This window comes from Serinus canaria, chromosome 1, assembly GCF_022539315.1.
Source record: "Serinus canaria isolate serCan28SL12 chromosome 1, serCan2020, whole genome shotgun sequence".
Taxonomy (NCBI): domain Eukaryota; kingdom Metazoa; phylum Chordata; class Aves; order Passeriformes; family Fringillidae; genus Serinus; species Serinus canaria.
Genome location: NC_066313.1, coordinates 27,255,717 through 27,273,589, shown reverse-complemented (window position 1 = coordinate 27,273,589; position 17,873 = coordinate 27,255,717). Strand labels below are relative to the sequence as shown.

Here is a 17,873-nt window from a genome sequence, read left to right as displayed (position 1 = left end):
ACAGCTGGCTGCCCCTTCTCCTTACACATCTCCCAATGATCTTGTACTCCTCCTTGTATTGCACATAAGAGCGTGCAGCATCCCTCACACTATCCAGACTTCTCATCTACTCACCAGCGCTAAAAGACCTCTCCTAACACTGCCTCAGGACTCTGCTGGAAATCCATACGTCTCCTCCTTTCCTCATCCTCTGACATGACAATGCCTGTCTTCTCCCAGAACAACCTCTCTGCAAACTCTCTAAGAAAGGACTGAGAAATGTGCCAGTTTCTGCTCCCATCCCAGGACTCTCTCCCACACACTCTTACTTACTTTTGGTGACGACTCCCTCCAGACGCACAATGTTTGGGTGATTGAACTGCCCCATAATTGTTGCCTCACGCAGGAAGTTCCACCACTGTGAGTCTGAATATGTTGACTTCAGAGTCTTGATGGCAACCACAATACGTTCTTTCCCTGGGAGTCGCAGGGACCCACGATAGACCTCCCCAAACTCCCCTGAAGACAACCAGAGGCAAAATGTCACAGATGAACTTGAGGATAGGCAGCAAAACAACAGTGTGGGGAAACTGAAAGACAGTGAGGGCAATAAGTAACTCACCCTCTCCAATCACATTCTCCATAGTGACGCAAGAGACATCCAGCTCCTTCGTGAATTCCAGCACCCCTCTGCTGGGGTCATCATATGGTTGCAGGTCTACATAGGGTTTCAACCAGACCTTCTCTGTGGTAAAGGAAAACAAAAGAGCAAATTAACTTGTCAATTCTTTGGGCAACCTTTTTAAAGCATAACTACTAAAGCAGAAGTGAATCCATGGGCTTCTGACAATGGCAGTAAAAAAATCTAACAAACCTAGATTGAAGATTAGAACTGTTGTAGGAAGAGGCAAATTACATCAGAAAAGCCATGCCAGTGTCTGGTTTCAAACTAATGTTCTTTCCATTCCTTCCAAAACATTCTAGGCTTCCCCCCAGTTTTATTACCCCTTTGAACCTCACCTCGCTCAAAGCCCGAAGTACTGTAATCCGGCCGTGCGTGTCTCCGACGAGCCCTCCTGGAACATCAAAAAGAGTCATGAAAATAAAATGGTCAGCAGATAGCAAAGGGAAAAGCAAGACTTCCAAGGTGTCTGCCCTAGTTGGTTAGGAACAGAGTTCAGGGTAGCACACGGCAAAGTGGGACCAGACACTGCACCTACTTGGAACAGTACAGCTGGCAATAAAACGTGATGCTTCATTAACATTTAGAAAGAGAGCTTTGTTTTCATAGAGGGAGGTTTGCGCTGAGTTACAGATGAATTTCTGTTTATTTCATGTTTCCTGTACAGTTTCAGTAGAATATCTGATCTTCTTAAAACCAAGCAACAGCAGCCTTTTAGACATTGAGAAGGAAAGTAGAATTCTGTATATGGGTAGAGGACCCCAACAGTAATGGTATATGGAAAATGGTTTGACATCACAGGATACATGTATTACCACTCAACAGGTCAGCAGCTATAGAAATTACTGTACCATAACAATGCTTTTATTCCTCTGTCACGATAACAATATGATACTGCTGGATTATAACAAAACTGAGAAATCATGACATATTCCTCTGCTCCCAACAGCAAACATTGTCTTACAATGTCAATCCCTCCAATCCTGCTAATCTAAATTATTTACTGAGACCCTTTCCATCTTGATACAGCATGCTGGTGTTTTTCTTCTCTAACTAACCTCTACCTATACAACGTCCTGTGAGGAATCCAGGTCTCCCTTTTTCAAGCTCCCATAGCTCAGCTATTCCTACATCTATACCTTTTTCAATACCAAAATTCAATACTTACTTTCGCCGAAACATAAGAAATCCCACAATTAGACCAATAAAGAGGAGAACTCCAAAGATAATAGAGACTATGACTCCACCAGACAGAGCTCCAGTGTCTGCAGAAACAAAGAGAGAGGCCATATCACTTCAAAGACCAATATGTATTTGTCTGGAACATACCACTCAGCTTCTACCAGCTAATGGCATGAGGCAAGTTACAGCCCCTTGTCTTCTAGGCAGCAGAGCCACCAAATGGAAGGTCCATCACACTGTTATTCATGTGCATGGAGCAGCTTCTGGTGGTTATCTGGTTGAGTCTTATCTACAGTCTTGGTCTTCCAGTTGAGTAATTTATCCCTATGTATGACTTCCTACTTAAATTCCATGATACTTTCAAAAGTGAAGAACAGACATTTCTTCCCCCCCACTCCTCTCCAACAATCCTTTCAGATCAGACCCTTCTTCCTGCTCAGTAGCTGATTTAAACTATGGCAAAGCAAAGACATGATTTTCCCTACAGTCTGAAGTGACTGTCTTCTTGTTTATGAAATTAATTATATGCTCCCCTCCCATCAATATCTGGGGCTGGTCCCTTGCCTAATTACCCTAACAAAAGCCCCTCACTGCTTAGGACTCCTGAAACAAGTACTGACTTACAAACTTGCAGACTATCATATTCCTATTTTCTCAAAACTCAGCATCAGGTGATTGGATACCTTTGAGAGAGTGTTCACATAACACAGGCTGTCTCTTTCCATTTAGGTTCTCAAGCTAAAGCTTGAGCATTTCCACAAAGTACATTTGAATTCATCAGAGAAAATGCTATATTATCTCTGCTGGTCTTTTTAGAACTTATTTCCCATAATTAAAAAAAAAACAAAATTAAAAACTTAAAATGTATTAATGGAGAAGTAATGAGAATCTACATATTTTTAATATTTTCCCAAAAGAGATACAGGAAAATGTCTGGAAGAAAGATAATCCCCAAATATTTTTTTAAAATAAATTAGAAGATTTTAAAGCAGGGAACAAATGATACACAGACCTGTGTGGGGAAGTGTTTCCTAACATCTAGTTGAATGGCCAGCATGCATAAAGCTTAATTAACACTAGCTATTCTTTCTCTGACTCATCCCACTAAAATTATTAAAAATCTGCTTAAGAAGAAATCAAGAGCTAATATCCTTGTTTTGTTAAAATCAAAAAGCTAAGATTTGGAAGTTGAAATAAAATGGAGAAGCAATTAGATACACAGGACCATTTTATTAATAAAATGGAGAAGCAATTAGATACACAGGACTTCTGCAGGAATTTAAGAGATCTAAATTATCAAATTCAGATTTAAATATGAAATTGCCACTTCTTGCAAATCCTGCTACACTAATATTTCTAGACTATAACTAGGAGCTAAAAAATGCTCCTAGTATTATCAAACAAAAACTCTCATCAAATGAAACCTTGCTGGCACTTCTTTTTAATCCCTTTCATATTCAAAAGACCTTTGTCTTGGCATTTCACTTTCATTTGAAATAAAGCATAATATTGATGAAAGTATTTTTTAATTTATTCTTTCTTAATCAAAACAATTTTGCATGATAATTTACATCATTTTCACAGGGCCTGTGTAGTAAATTATTTAATTGGTTAAACATAATTTTTGTTATCATCATTTATCACTGTGACTTCATGAAGATTTTCCCAGAAGCTCCTGGTGCCAAAAAGGGCCCAACCTTTATATTCCAGTAATGGTATCCCAACTCCTTATCAGCTTTTACACTGTTAATTTAACTATTTAGTTACATTAAGGTATGCCTTAGTTTTCTTCCTCGTGTCCTTATTTCATTACAATAAAATTAGTCTTTCAAATGCAGCACTTCAATACATGTATTTCTAAAGTTATCCATAGGGTCAATAGGAGTCTGTGGAATGAAGAGAGAGCAAATTCCACTACAGAAAACTTTAGATTAAGGGGAAGCTTCTGGGTGACCCAGGGAAAGAGGAGGTTGGACGTCAGGCCTATGTAAGATGTTCTTTGACACAGGAGAAATGTCTTCTTGTGCCCCTGACAGCTTGGCCTTCTACACACTGTACTTTGGTGAAGAACTTTTTTCAGTGGCACATACCATCTCTTTGGGCAGAGCTACATTCAGGAGCTGGACTACATACAATGGAACTGATAAAGCTGGAAAAAATAGTGCTGAGGTCCTCTGAGTTCTCCTTTTCACTAGTAATTGGAGGAAAAGGAGACATATGGTAATCATTTGACCAGCACTCAAACTTAGAAACATTAGCCAAAATTAAAATGTCTTTCAAGAACTAAATGAAGGTCTGGTTAAGTAGTGTGCCAGTACAACACAATAAACTGAGAATGATCAGGTCTAAAGGGGAAAGTGCAAGCAAATTTTATAACACCACAAGGAAACAAGAAAAATGTCTTTTGTCTTTACAAAGCAACAGGCTTAGCTCTGGTGACAAGGAACTTGGGAGAGTGGTGTCTTGCCTTACAGGCAGCAGAACACAAAAAGAGATCCATGTACCATGAGAATATACAATCTGATAGGGAAGTGAGTTTCTCCCAGATGAGATCCCAGTGCTTGTCCTTTACCTGGTGGAAGGGTGCGAAATTCCTGCTCTGGGGAGTAGGGCCCAGGCCCCAGGGGTGTGATGGATCTCACACGGAGCAGGTAGGCTGTGTCTGGCTGCAGGTCTCGCAGAGTGACATTTGGCTCAAGAAGGTGCTTCACTGTGTAACGTGCCTCCTCCCCCTGCAGGAACCAAACAGAATCAAGTAACAAATGCATGCTGAACAAGAGGACATTTCCACCCCTTTGGGTGAAAGGGGGCAGAGCAAATCAGGCAGGCCTTACCTTCTCAAAGAACATGACCTCATACTCCACTGAGGTCCGGCTGCGTTGCCGGGGGGCAAGCCAAGAAACTGATAGACTGCTGTCATCTCTCTGTGTCAGAATAAACTGGGATACTGTCACTGGAGCTGCAGTGGGAGAGAATAGAGAACATGAGGGAGAAATACAAACAAAATGCAAACTATGTCATCTCTCCACCAGAAGTCCTGGTCATACCATGCAACTGGAACTGAGTCTCATTGCCACTGTCATTTTTCTCTTGTGTGGTGGAAGGGGAAGGAGGTCTCTGGCTGTAACTAATTGCTTTCTGTGAATAGTGTGCTTCTGCCCAAACAGTGGAAGCATAACTGTGTTTGGCCCTCAAAACAAAATCCATCTTCCAAGAAATTACATTTATTCCAGGACTGCACTGAAAGTGTCCAATTTGAAATCAAAATATTAGGATTTTATGCTCCTACAGCAGCAGTAGCACAGCTCTCCTATGTGATGATTTATGAATGCAGCTGCGCTGCATAAGGGTACAGTGAAACTCAATGCTCAAAAATCTCTCAGCTGACTGCAAATGCATGCTGTTCATGAATAATAAGATAATTCTCAAGAGTCCGCGAGGACTGAGGAGTTAAGCCTGGTTCTCTCCTTGTCCTTCATCATCATCAGGACATGATGAGGCAAGCCAAAAGTAGCTCCGCTTTTCTAGCTCAGAGTTGTGCTGCCCCCGCATAGCATCAGGAAGAAAAGTCATATTTTGTTACTAAATTAGAACCTGGGGAATGCACCAAGGGCTGTTGAGCACTGTGATGTCACCTTTCTATAATCACATTTCATGGTGCTCTGGAAAGTATTTACAGGACAGCCAAACTAGCCAGATTGAAGCTAACCTACAGAAATGTGTCAAGATTTAACATCCTCATCCCTCCATACTTTCAAAACCTTTTATTTTCCAGTTACACCAGGGTTTCTGTTGTGTTTGGTGTTTTGCAATACCTGAGTCACGGGAAATATTTCATGACACAGCCCTCATTCTTCCTGTCACACAGGTAATAATACTGAGGCTGTGTGACAGGGAGGGCTTCATCCTCCTCACCTGTGTTAAGTTCTTGGTGGATTCATAGATCTTGGTGGATAATGATTACTGCTACATTGATTTGCAAGGAATATTACTAATGAACTTTACATGCCAGAGGCAGAGGTGCTTTAGAACCCTTATCATACCATACCAACACATGTCAGGCAGAAGGAGAAGATGGAGAAAGCTTAAATATTCACAGAGATTCCTCTTCCTTTTCGTGATGAGCAGGAAGAAATTCTCTCTGCTTCTGCTAACCTGCATGTCCAACTGAGACCCAGACAGCTGGAGCAGTTCTCTGTGGAGCAGGTCCCATTCCTGAGACACCATTATGGGCTTCCACAGTGAATGTGTAATTGGTGTAAGCTTCTAGGCCATCCACATCCACTGCAGGTTTTGTGAGACCAGAGGCACTGGGGGAGAACACCACGGCAGCCTCACAGGGCTCACAGGACAGGAAATGGCAGCGCTGGCAGAAGACTGTGTAAGTCAGGTCCTTCCTCCCACCGTGGTCACTGGGTGGCTGCCACCACAGACTCAGCTGGGTGCCAAGCAGGGAGAAGCTGACATTGCGGGGAGCCGAGGGTGGGCCTACAGGGAGCACAGAAGGAAGTGTTAGATCCAGCTGTTAATGGCCAAAGTTCTGTGACAGCTTCCCATCTGCTGATGCATTTCAAATGGAGCCCTCTCTCCACCCAGCCTCTCCCTCTCTGATCTCTCATCCCCATTATCCAACCTTTTGTTTTCTCCCCCGTACCACTGCTCATGAATCACAGAATGGTTTGGGTCGGATGAGACTTTAAAGATCTTCTAGTTAAAATCATCCCACCATAGGCAGTGATACCTTTCACCAGACCAGGCTCCTCCAAGCCCCATCCAACCTGCCATGAACACTTCAAGGGATAGGGTACTCACAACCTGTTCCAGTCTCATCACCCTCTTCATAAAAACTTTCTTCCATGTGTCTCATCTGATCCACCCTCTTTCAGTTTAAAACCTTTGTCCTTTGTGCTGTCACTACAGGCCTTGATATAAAAACCCTTTCTTCACCTTTCTTGCAGGCCCCACTAAGTATTGAAAGGCCACAAGATGATCTCCCCAAAGCTTTCCATTCTCAGGCTGAACAACCCCGACTCTCTCAACCTTTCCTCATAAGAGAGGTGTTCCATCCCTACAATCATTTTTAGGGCCCTCCTCTGGACCTGATCCAATAGGTCCCAGTCTCTCTTGTAGTGGGTGTCCCAAACCTGGATGTAGCCCTCCAGATGAGGTCTCACAAGAGCAGAGTGGAGGAAGAGAATCCCCTCCCTCACCTTTCTGGCCACATGCTTTTGATGCAGTCCAAGATACACTTGGCTTGCTGTGCTGCAAGCTCACACTGCCAGCTCACGCCCAATTTTTCACCCAGCAGTACCCCCAAGTTCCTCTCTGTGGTGGTGCTCTCAGAAAGTTCATCCCCCAGCCTGTTTGGATACTTTCTTTCTGTGTGCAACTCACGGGTGCAAGCAATGTTCTGGCCCTCCGAAGGGGCTCGGTAGAAGCCTGCATTGCAGGGACAAGATGTAGCCCCTGACTCGTTGGACAAGCTGTTGGGGGGACACTTCAGGCAGCGTTTAGCATCCAGGGAGTGGCGGTAGAACCCTCGCTGGCAGGCTGTGGAAGGACAAACAAAAGCCAACATAACATAATCAATAAACCCAGATCAACAAGAAAGCTTCTTGAACTCTCCTTTATCTGCCTCCATTTTTTTAGTTCACAGAAATATTTAGGTTGGAAGGAACACCTGGGCATCTAGCAGTCACCTTGATCAATCATGTCAGAGCAGACACAGAGAAGATGCAATTCAAGGTAGCATCAGCATTATGACAGGACTTGCAGACTGAAGAAGGGGGAATCTAATTCCTCAAAGAGGCTGTATGAATATAGAATCCAGTCAACCTCAGAATCTCCCTCCAATGTAAAGCCAGACTGGTCCTCACCTTGTCCTTCAAGCTTTCCACACCACAAATAAGAACCATAAATAGTATCGACAAATCCTTGCTCTCCTCAGAGCCTTCTGCTTGCTGACTCCATATGAAGTAGCCAGTAGGATTTTTGGCAGAAGCATCTTTGCTGATTTCAAGTGTTGTACCAGAGCATCACCTGGCAGGGCCCTGGGGAATATCTAGGAAGTTATCACTTCACCTCAGAGTATCAGGTGGAACTGGCTATGGAGCCAGCACAGACTGCAAGAGAATAGGTGTCACTTGTTTTTCACTTCCAGTCCAACAAAAATGAGCAGCCACACTCTCTCAGTATAACACCTGACCACCTGGTTTTGCTGTGTTACTACTGATTCAATGCACAGAAGCACTGGTCAGTTCACCAGTTGTCTCAAGGTCAATGCTTCACTTCTACAGTTATGTAGCAGGAAGGAGAAAATCAGTGATGGAGCTTAAGACAACCTGTGAATTTAATGGTTTGCCAGCCTCTGCTAAATGAATCAAAAGTTCTTTAGCTAAAGAAACAACCAACCTATTGCTAATCAGATGGTTGAGAAATGCATACACTAATTTTCTGCCAGAGCTCCCACTTTGCATTTAACTTGCACATTGAGGGAATGACCCTTTTTATATTGGACTATAAAAGTGACAATATCCTGTGTAATCCTCAGGAGATCCCAATGGAGAAAACCATCTGTTCAGCAGCTTTACACAAATGGCTTACTGCAGTGGAGCATAGTATAGGAAAGGATTCTTTATCCAGAAGACAAAAAAAACAACCCAGCCATTCCTACTATGTGACAAAGAGGAACATCTGAGGGACCTTGAAAACTTTCCACTAACACAGGCCAAACAAGACTACTCATCATTAGTCTGCAGAAGGGATGCTTAAAGAGCTCAGAAAAGAGAAATAATCACAAGTAGGAGCAACCAGCATCTTCTGATTCTGGGAAATGACAGAACCACTCAGGAAAATCTATCATTCTGAAATACAATCACGCAACTATGTGATTAATGATAGCAAAGGCCATTGAAAATAATTACAAGGCTCAAGTATTGATTGTCACAGCCCAAAGAGATTCCATTTACACTCCAGATCAAATCATCCCTTTGAGAAACCGACAGTAAAAGTTACTTTGATCTTCAGGCTGCTCACAACTGAGAACACTTCTACACGCTGGACTGAAGATGAAAGTTTTGAGGCCTCCTGCCACTTTGCTCCAGCATAAGATTTGAGATTTCCTGACATTGGATCAGTTTGGGTCAGCAGAGCTTTGACATGAAAAACAAAGGAAGTGCACTGCCACATTCTTGTATAACACAGAGGTCCTGATGTTGCCTGTATAATACTACCTGCCACAGATATGACACAATGTACATACACTCTTATCAGGCTGAGACTGTCTGCACAGAAATTATAGAAATTTGGGGTTGGGAACCTTTGCAAGAATCACAGAATCAGTTAGGCTGGAAAATATCTCTGAGACCATCAAATCCAAGCTGTGACTGAACACAACCATTGCAACTAGACCACAGCAATAAGTGCCACACTCAAGACTTTTCTTAACTACAGGGATGGTGACTCCACCACCTCCATGAGCAGCCCATTCCAATGTCTAATCAGCCCTTCCGTGAAGAAATTCTTCCTGATATACAACCTAAACCAGATAAAGACTATGTCCTCTTGTCCTGTTGCTACTTGCCTGGCAGAAGAGACTGATCCCTGCCTGGCTACACCCTCCTTTCAGGTGTTTGTAGAGAGGGATAATGTGTCCCCTGAGCCTCCCTGCTCAACACCCCCAGCTCCTCCAGCCGCTCCTTATAAGACTCGTCTTCCAGAACAGGTAACTCCGACCCCAGGAGCGCCCCTGTTCCTCCAGCTCTGAGCGCCACTCCAGCCCACCGCCCACACCCGCTGGGCCACCGGCGGTGCCGAGCCCCTCCAAGCAGGAGATGCCTTGCAGGGACCCCACAGCCTGGCAGAGGCCGCAGGGCGGGAGCTGCACGGGGTGCTCGGCCCGTAGGGACAAATTCAGGAGATTCAGATTCAGATTCAGGAGGCGAGGGCAGCAGCGGGGACACCAGCAGCGACGGGGACACCAGCAGCGACGGGGACACCAGCAGCGACGGGGACACCGGCCACTCGAGCTGGCGGCGCCGGCCGGCAGGGGGCGGGAGCGGCCCGCGGAGCCCGGCCCGGCCCCGCCCCGGGGCGGCGCGGAGCGGCCCCGGCGCGGCCCAGCCCAGCCCAGTTCCGAGGCCGGCGGGGCGGAGGGGCCTGCCGGTACTCCCGGCTCCCCCCGCCCTGCCCCGCGGGTGCGGAGGTGGAGGGGCGGCTGCCCGCGGCCAGCCCGGGGGCGGGGGAGACGGGCGCACAGCCAGCAGCCTCGGCCCCCGCCCAGCCCCGCTGGCCCCCGGGTTCCCCGGGCCTTGGGCACCCGCTGCGGGCGGCACGATGGGAAAAACGAGTCTGGGAAAGGGCCTGCTCACCAAGCACCAGAGGGCAGAGAGGATGGCTGGGGCGCTTCCCTCATTCCTTATTCCTGGATTCCTTATTCCTGCAGGTGCCCCTCGTGAGTCTGCCAGCCAGGCCGGGAAGGCTGCAGGCAGCAGAGCGGGGCTGGCGGGGAGCTCGGCTCACCTGCCGCCCTGCAGATCCCAGCAAGGAGCCAGAGCACAGGCTGGGGCACAGCAAACTAGACAGTTGAGGAAGTTAATCACGAGCTCTGGGTTTATGGGCAGCAAAGTCTGAATGCTCTGGGGCAGGCACAGCTTTTCTGTGAGGTGGCTGAGCCATTCTGCACCCAGCAGAGCTTTATACAGCTGGGAATTCACTGAGAGATTGAGGGAACTAGGTACGGACCTGATCCTCTGGCTTTCTGTTGTCTCCTGTAACAGAGGTCAGGTTCCTTTTCCTGTTAAAAGGCAAATGTGCAGCTTTGCCCTTTTTTTTTTGCTCTCTACTCCAGGGAAAACTCAGAATCAAAATAACACTGCCAGGTCTTCCATCCTGTCACACTTTGCATGTCTGAAGAAGTCCTCCTCTGTTCTGAGGACAAAGTAAAAGCTGTGATTTCAGTCTTTATCCTGAGCTGGATTACTCCCAGTCCATTGCACAATCTGGTCTTTTCTGCTGAGGGGACAGATCCTAAGATATCCCCCTGCATTCACCTTCTCCCCTGATGCTCCAATAAGATGCCATTCTGGTCATGAAGTACCTCTCCCTACTCCTGCTAGGTTCTCCCCTCTTCTCTTCCTCTCCTGGGAGACCTCCCTGGTCCCTACTAATCCTGCAAAACATACTTCTGGCTGCAGCTGTACTTGGGCGGAGTGGGATGAAAGCACAGATGTAGAATGAACCTGTGCTGCGATAGCAGTCGAGGCTTGTCCAGACATGACAGCTTCCCTGCCCCTTCCCAGAGGAGTGCTCTCAGGAGGGCGGGGAGAGCTCTGTAGCACCTAAGTGGAAAAACTGGCTGGGCTGTGCGAGGAGAGGGGATTGCTGGAGGAGGCCAACGATCTTGTGCTTCAACCTTCTCCAGCTCCCCAAGCAAAATGAGCAGTAAGCAGCAGGGATTCATAGAGACACCAGAGCAAAGCAGAGACATGGGGCACCTGCTGAATCTGAGAGCACTGCGTGGATCCCTATGGCCTTAGCCCTGTGCCACACAGCTCTGGCAACAAGAGCAAAGATCTGCTGTCTTTTACCTCTCTCTCTGCAGTAATATATATTCCCCAAAACACCATATATGTCAAACTAAGTTGCCTTAAGAAGCTGAATCTTGTCCCCTCTGCAGCCAAGGGAGAGCTCTCCCTGCTCTTCTTACTCCAACAACCCTTGCTTGCTGTGACTCCAGCACCCTGGTGACTCTTTTGCTTGCTAGTTGCTCTTCTTCAGAAGAGCAGGCACCATGCTATTGCGCAATATGCTTTACATGGTTTCCTACGGCAGAAGAGCCATCCCAGTCCAAGAAGAACAAGGGACAGAGGAGAAACCTGTCCCCTCTGCCTTTCTAGTCATGGGACAAATACCCTGCTCCATGTGTGTGACCCATCTGCCCTGAGAGAACAAGGCTGCTGTTCAAGGGTTGAGAACCAGTTGTTGAGTGAGTCAGTGTCAATCACACAGTTACAGCTCGCAGAAACTAGCTCCAGAGCTGAAAGGTCCTGGATGAAGCCCAAAAGGGAGTGGAAAGGTGTGTGCAGGTCTTACACCTGACACATGAGGAGAAAAATCACAACTGAAAAAGAGAAGCTAAGGACAAGGAAAGGAGAAGAAAAGATATAAGATACAGAGGTTGGCAAGAGAGAGGTAGACCACACTAACTCGCCTGATCCCACTTTCTGCTTACAGATACTCTGATCTCTGGCTCTCTGGAACCTCTCCCATGGCCTACAGCTAGTGTCTGCATACTCACCTACGCAGCTCCCATCGACTTCCTCAAACCCCACAGCACAAAGGCATCGGCCCACTGGTACCAGCCACTCCCCATCAGTGCTGCAGTGCATCCTGGGGGGAGAGCCCACTTCTTCAGCTGCATCCTCCACGCAGACCCCAGGCACTTCTGTCAGCCCCTCTGACCCTGCCAGTGTCTCTGGAAAGCGGGCCAGGCCCCGCACCGCCTCCGGGCAAGTCTTGTAATACACTCGGACAGACACCATCGCTACACAAGCCCCAGAGTTCTGGAAAGCCAGGTAGAAGCCCCGGCGAGAGAGCTTCCCAATGGGGCACACTTCTGTGTTCAGCTGCATGGCCCCCGACTCGATGTCTCTGCTTGTGAAACTCCGATCTGCTGCCACAGTGTTGAGCTACGTGAAAAAGAGAAAGACAACAGCTTTATCATCTGAGCAGGCCACAGCAGCTGAGATACCCATTCCTCTCAGGCCTTTTTTATACTAAGGCCTTTTAGGGGCTGTCTAGTAACTACTAATGCCATTGCATGCTTTCTTTGCACTTGTAAGAGGTGTTAAAAATGGGGTGGGCATATTTTCCTGCCTCTGTACTTTCCATCCATCATCTCCTTCAACTGTTTTGTAGTCATTCGCTGGTCTTCTACAGTACCCGGTGTTGCTAGTCTCTGATTTCAGAGGTCTTCAAGAACTGCCCCCACTTTTCTGTCATAATATTCTTTGTTTGCAAATTGCACGCTGTAAATCCACAACACCACTCAAGAGCTATGCTTTGAAACCAACCAGTGAATTACAGCCACTTGTTTTTAGGCTGTAGTTGCTGCAGTTCAGATAATCTACTGTAAGGTGCTCCTTGTGCAGCACTCAGCATATTTCAGCACTGTAGATACTTGGGTGAAAAATGCTCCCATGCTTTTGCATTCCCACTGCCTCTGCAAACAAAGGGTAAGAGTGAATGAGTGAGTGAGGGTATTTTCCATGCTTGAGCAAATGAGAAAGGCCTCTGTGACACCCTGTGACGTGGAAGAGCTGGACTGCAGGTGGGGTGGCCTTTCTTCTTGGTGGGAGAGCCTGATAACTGATCCTCTCCTCCGCAGGCCCCTTCCCATTGTATGACACCACCCACTCCTTGTAGTTGGATTGGAGATGAAAGGCTCTGTAGAGCAGCTGCGTTTGGCAGGGATCATAAGGCATGTTTAGGAGTTGTGGAGGTATCGCACAAATTCATGTTGTAGGCTGCAGGGAAGGTGGAGGAGCGCTGGGGAGGGAGGGGAATCAGTTACCAGAGTTCTGCTCTGCCTGTGGTGGCCTTTACTACTCTTTGTTTCCATTGCATCCCATTTAAACTGCAAAGGAAAGGGCAGTCAAATAATTCAGGTCTGTGGCTCCTGTTAGAACAGAATTGGCTTAGAGAATTTCCTCTGAAAAAAAAGCAGAGGTTCTCTATTCTGCAATTCCAGTGTTTCCATGGCAAGAGAGCACAATATTGAAGAAAACAGCAAGTAAAATACAGCAGTGCTAAATACCTTCACACCAGGGAGAACTTAACTGTAGCAAGCCATCACCTCCAGTTGTATGAAACAAGACCCTGTACCTCATGGCAATCAGAGTAAATAAACAGGACCACTGAGACCTGAACTGGATTCTGTTCTCTGCTTGGTCTAATCTTGTTTTATTCCCTAAAGCAAGTAAAATTCCTTTGGTCTCTGCTTTACTATTTCTAAAAATTGGTGTAACCATCTAGGCCTGTCACAACCCTTTAGAATCCTTACCTACGTGGCGTCTGGTTAAATAAGAGGTTACACAGAACACAAGTCTGATCTCATTTGAAACCTCCTATGCCTCCTGTGGCAAAGACTGCTCTGAGCATCACAGAGGGCACCGGGGGTAAAGTTTACTCTAAGGACAACACTTACTATCCATGCCCTTCACCACATGCTGGTTCTCCTGGCCTGTCCCAGCCCAGCAAGACACACCTAGCTTAAGCTGAAAGGTATGACAAGTTTAAGCTGAAAGATATGACTCAGCCTTCACCCCCAGCAATACAGACCTTGGTGAACAGTGGGCGGCGAAACTGGATCCCAACATCTTGTTCAGACTCCATGTAATAGAGATTGAAGGTCTCTTTGCAGGTCACCACTTCACCTTTGAAGCTCTTGCAGTCCCTCACAGTAAACTTTAGCTCCACGTAAACGCGCGAGGCTGCCTCACCCCGATAAATCCAGTTAGTGCGAAGCCAGTGATCGGTGTCGCCCTCGGAAAGCACACTGCAGTCCTGGTACATGTAGATCGGGGTACCATTTATCATCTGCTGCACTTCACTCCACTGCTCCCAGGGGAGAAGAAGACACATACCGTTAGATAGGTGTGGGAAATAAGTTTCACTTCAAATATGACAAAATCTTGCCTAAAAATCAGTTCTTACACAGGGTTCAGGGCTCAAAGCCTCACCAGCTAAAAAGTCTCTTACACTCAGCAAAAGCTGCATCTGGTCTAGAGCCCCTTGGCTGCCTAAACTCTGGACATAGGGAGCAAAGAGGATCCTGCAATTAGGATCTGACTTACATAGACCTTTGTGCATCCCCTTCATCCTACCTTGGTTCCAGTTTACTTCTTCCATGCACTGCCTTATCTTGGAGATTGAGAAAAAGACCCACTACTTCCATGTACTGGCCACTTCTCTCTGCCACAGTTTACACCCAGGGTGTACAGTAGGACTTACCAGACCAGGACTATTATCTGCCCCTGGAAATAATGCACAGCATTTAGGAGAAAAGATGGTCTGGCATAATAGAAAGGTAAATTGCAGAAGGACTTTTCTAGAGCAAGTGCTCATTAACTTGGAGTTCATGCTTCTTTAAGTGGGATATTTTGCAAAACCTAATTTAACTATTAAAACTCAGTTGATTTTCCTGACTTCATATTGCATTAAGGTTCTGCATCTTCCCCAGGCAAATAATGGCCGAGAGGAGGACACGGGCCCAGCTGGTTATATGACCTTACTAATACTATTTGCATGAATCTAATAAAGTTTGATACTGATTTAAACATATGCTTTTGCCAAATTTTAGGTGGCTCTAGTTTGTCTTTCCTTACCACAGGTCAGATACAAAATGCAAAGAACATTCTCTTTTGAGAGATTCACATATGAGAACTGAAGATTTGGAAAGCAAGGTCTTGTCCACAGGGAAAATAACTTACATCCTTTTTCCTTCTTTTTCCTTTCTGAGAAAGGCAGCTAAGACTGCCTTTCTCATTATGCTTTAAATGTTTAATCAAATTAAATTGAAACAAGTGCCCACATAAGTACTGGCACAAGTTTAAGCATCTTGGTTTTAAATCACACCCCAGGTTAAGATGCAATTTAAACAAGGCCTCAGTCTCTGTGTTACTCCAGACTCGTCAAATCTCATGGGCTGAGCATGAGATTCACCCATTTCTTCAGCACCACCACCTCCTGTACTCACACCACAACAGCTTTTCTCCCCACAGACCAGGTAACTCTACTAGCGGAATACAAGAGATGGACCCACAGAGTGCCAAAGAGGCTCTCCTTTAATGCCATGACTCAGAGCATACCTCCTACACAGCCCCACTCTGAAAAGTATTGGAGAACCTTCTCCAAACTAGCAAGTGCTGCTGGCAGGACAAGCTCCTCTCTGCATGATTTCAGCCTTTTACCTAAGTGCATACTAGCAATCTCCTCCCAAGAAGTTCTGGGGATGGTATCTATGTGTCCCTTCTTGTTCCCTTTTTTCTCCACATAATTAATCCTCAGTGTTACCCCACCCTCTTATTCTGATCCAGCTGGCACAGACCTGCAGCACACGGGATTTACACTTATTTCACTCACTGAAGGTCAAAGGATTTATGATAGCAAAACAAAGAAAGAGACTGATGGAACAATCCCAATTGATCAAGCAGAAGGAACAATCACTTAATGACCTCTTGCAGTCTTTAACTGAAAACCTTCCAGAAAATGTTACAGAACTGAATTTGCAATGCATCCTGAAATAGACTGAAGTAGAAGAAAAGAAGTTAGGAAGGAGAATAAGAGCAAACTGGCTTTCATACACTGCCAATGTTAGGACTGGCTTTTAGAAGCATTTTTCAATGCATGTCTGCCTGGGAAAAGCATAATTGCATTTGGAGGCTGAGAGTTAGACAACTTTCCATTAGCAGTTTATCCCAAGGCAGTACCACAGACAAGTGTCACCAGAAAGTGGTTTTTGCATGTCTCACTGAAAGACATGAGTTGTTCTGGTGCCCGTCAAGAAAATACATTTTGAAAACTTACATGATAGAGGACCAAAGTTTCATTTTCAGTGGTGACAACTCTAGCAATAACAACAAAAAAAATTCCTTTTAACTATACTGCTGGAAAAAAATCCAACTGCTAACTCCTGTATTTCTTAGCTCATCTCAGCCCAGCTTCTTCCAGACTCAGTTCTTCAGGGCAAAGATGCTTGGCACTGACAATTGCACGGCTTCATATGCAGTGTGGTGCAAAGAAATAACGAGGGAGTCAGACATGTTTTTTCTAGACTCTGCTGCTGATGGGTAAAGGAAGTAAAATGAGAATATTATTTATGCTAACAATACAGAACTATTGTTAAATATGCTTCTGACTTCTTTTCATTATTCAGTGAAGCTTTTAAATTCAAAGTAGTAGAGGAAAACTGTTACATACAACATTTAATGAAAGGGTGATGAGACCAGAAGTTGCCAGGCAACTGTCTCCCATCCTCAAAGAATCTGCTGCAAAATCAAAATGTATGCCTCTGACTTTTAATGTAATGTTCTTAATAAACATGTGTGGTAAAGTCTGGCTCAATCAATATTAATTACTTGCCTCTGCAGTTTGTCTGCCAATGACATTGAATCAACCTCCTTTGATAATGTAACTTTTTACCCACTGCATTTCAGACACTGTTGCTTTATTCCAGTTGGCCATAGAATAGGTAACATTCTTCTAGAAATGGAGAACAGTGTCAGTCAGACTTCCCTATTTTAGCAGTGAGTGAATTTGTGGGTTTTTGATGTGAGAGAATGCTTTCTCATGAGATTCAGAATCATAGAAAGATTTAGTCTGGAAAGGACCCTTGAAGATCATCTAGTCCAATTTCCTGCTCCAAGCAAGCTGAAGAGTTTCTAAAGTCTTTGCATCTTATTCTTTAAAATGTCTTTTAAACTCTCTTATTTTTTAAGTTAGAGTCTAAACTATCCTTAAACTAGTCTTCAAACTCTTAAAATCTTTTAGAATTCTTTAAAAATTTCTAAGAAAACAAATGCCAATGCATTCAGGAAAGTGCCATAGGTTAGTAGCTTGGCTTCCTAAAAAGTTTAAGTACATAGCCATTGAATTTGAGAACAAACAGGTTTCCCGTCCTTCTCAGAAACCCATATACTAACACAGGCACCTACTTCCAGAGATTTGTTCTTAAAAATCTTGGCGTGGCGGTGTAATACAGAGCAAAATTATTCCAGCACATCAATTAGAGTCAAGTGAAAAACAACCTCGAAGTAAAGGTACTGTGTCAATAACCTTAAAACACTGTGAGTTCAGAAAAAAGGATAAAAGGGAAGCAACTTTCCTTGTATTGGTTTGAATCCATATAAAGAAATTTGTCTTTATAAAAGCGGTTCAGAATGACTTCAATGACAACCTGGAAGGGCACCGATAGATATTTGTAGTAAACAGTATTGTTTTGGTCTGCCATGTGAGTAAAAATCCAAAGATA

General features: G+C 45.2%; 1 protein-coding gene across 2 annotated transcripts in view; it reads right to left on the bottom strand.

The window, feature by feature from the left end:
* The window catches only part of EPHA1 (EPH receptor A1), a 34,236-nt gene that overhangs the window by 4,722 nt on the left and 11,641 nt on the right, over positions 1–17,873 (bottom strand). Inside the window, exons 3-12 of one of the 2 annotated variants that reach the window (XM_050970856.1) lie at positions 14,183–14,458; positions 12,141–12,531; positions 7,238–7,393; positions 5,999–6,331; positions 4,678–4,802; positions 4,416–4,575; positions 1,830–1,926; positions 1,000–1,064; positions 602–724; positions 313–498 (exon numbers count right to left, since the gene is read on the bottom strand). In XM_050970856.1, coding sequence (XP_050826813.1) covers positions 313–498; positions 602–724; positions 1,000–1,064; positions 1,830–1,926; positions 4,416–4,575; positions 4,678–4,802; positions 5,999–6,331; positions 7,238–7,393; positions 12,141–12,531; positions 14,183–14,458 — 1,912 coding nt within the window. The remainder of the gene's footprint in view (positions 1–312; positions 499–601; positions 725–999; positions 1,065–1,829; positions 1,927–4,415; positions 4,576–4,677; positions 4,803–5,998; positions 6,332–7,237; positions 7,394–12,140; positions 12,532–14,182; positions 14,459–17,873) is intronic. The other variant, XM_009102652.4, reaches the window with a different exon arrangement.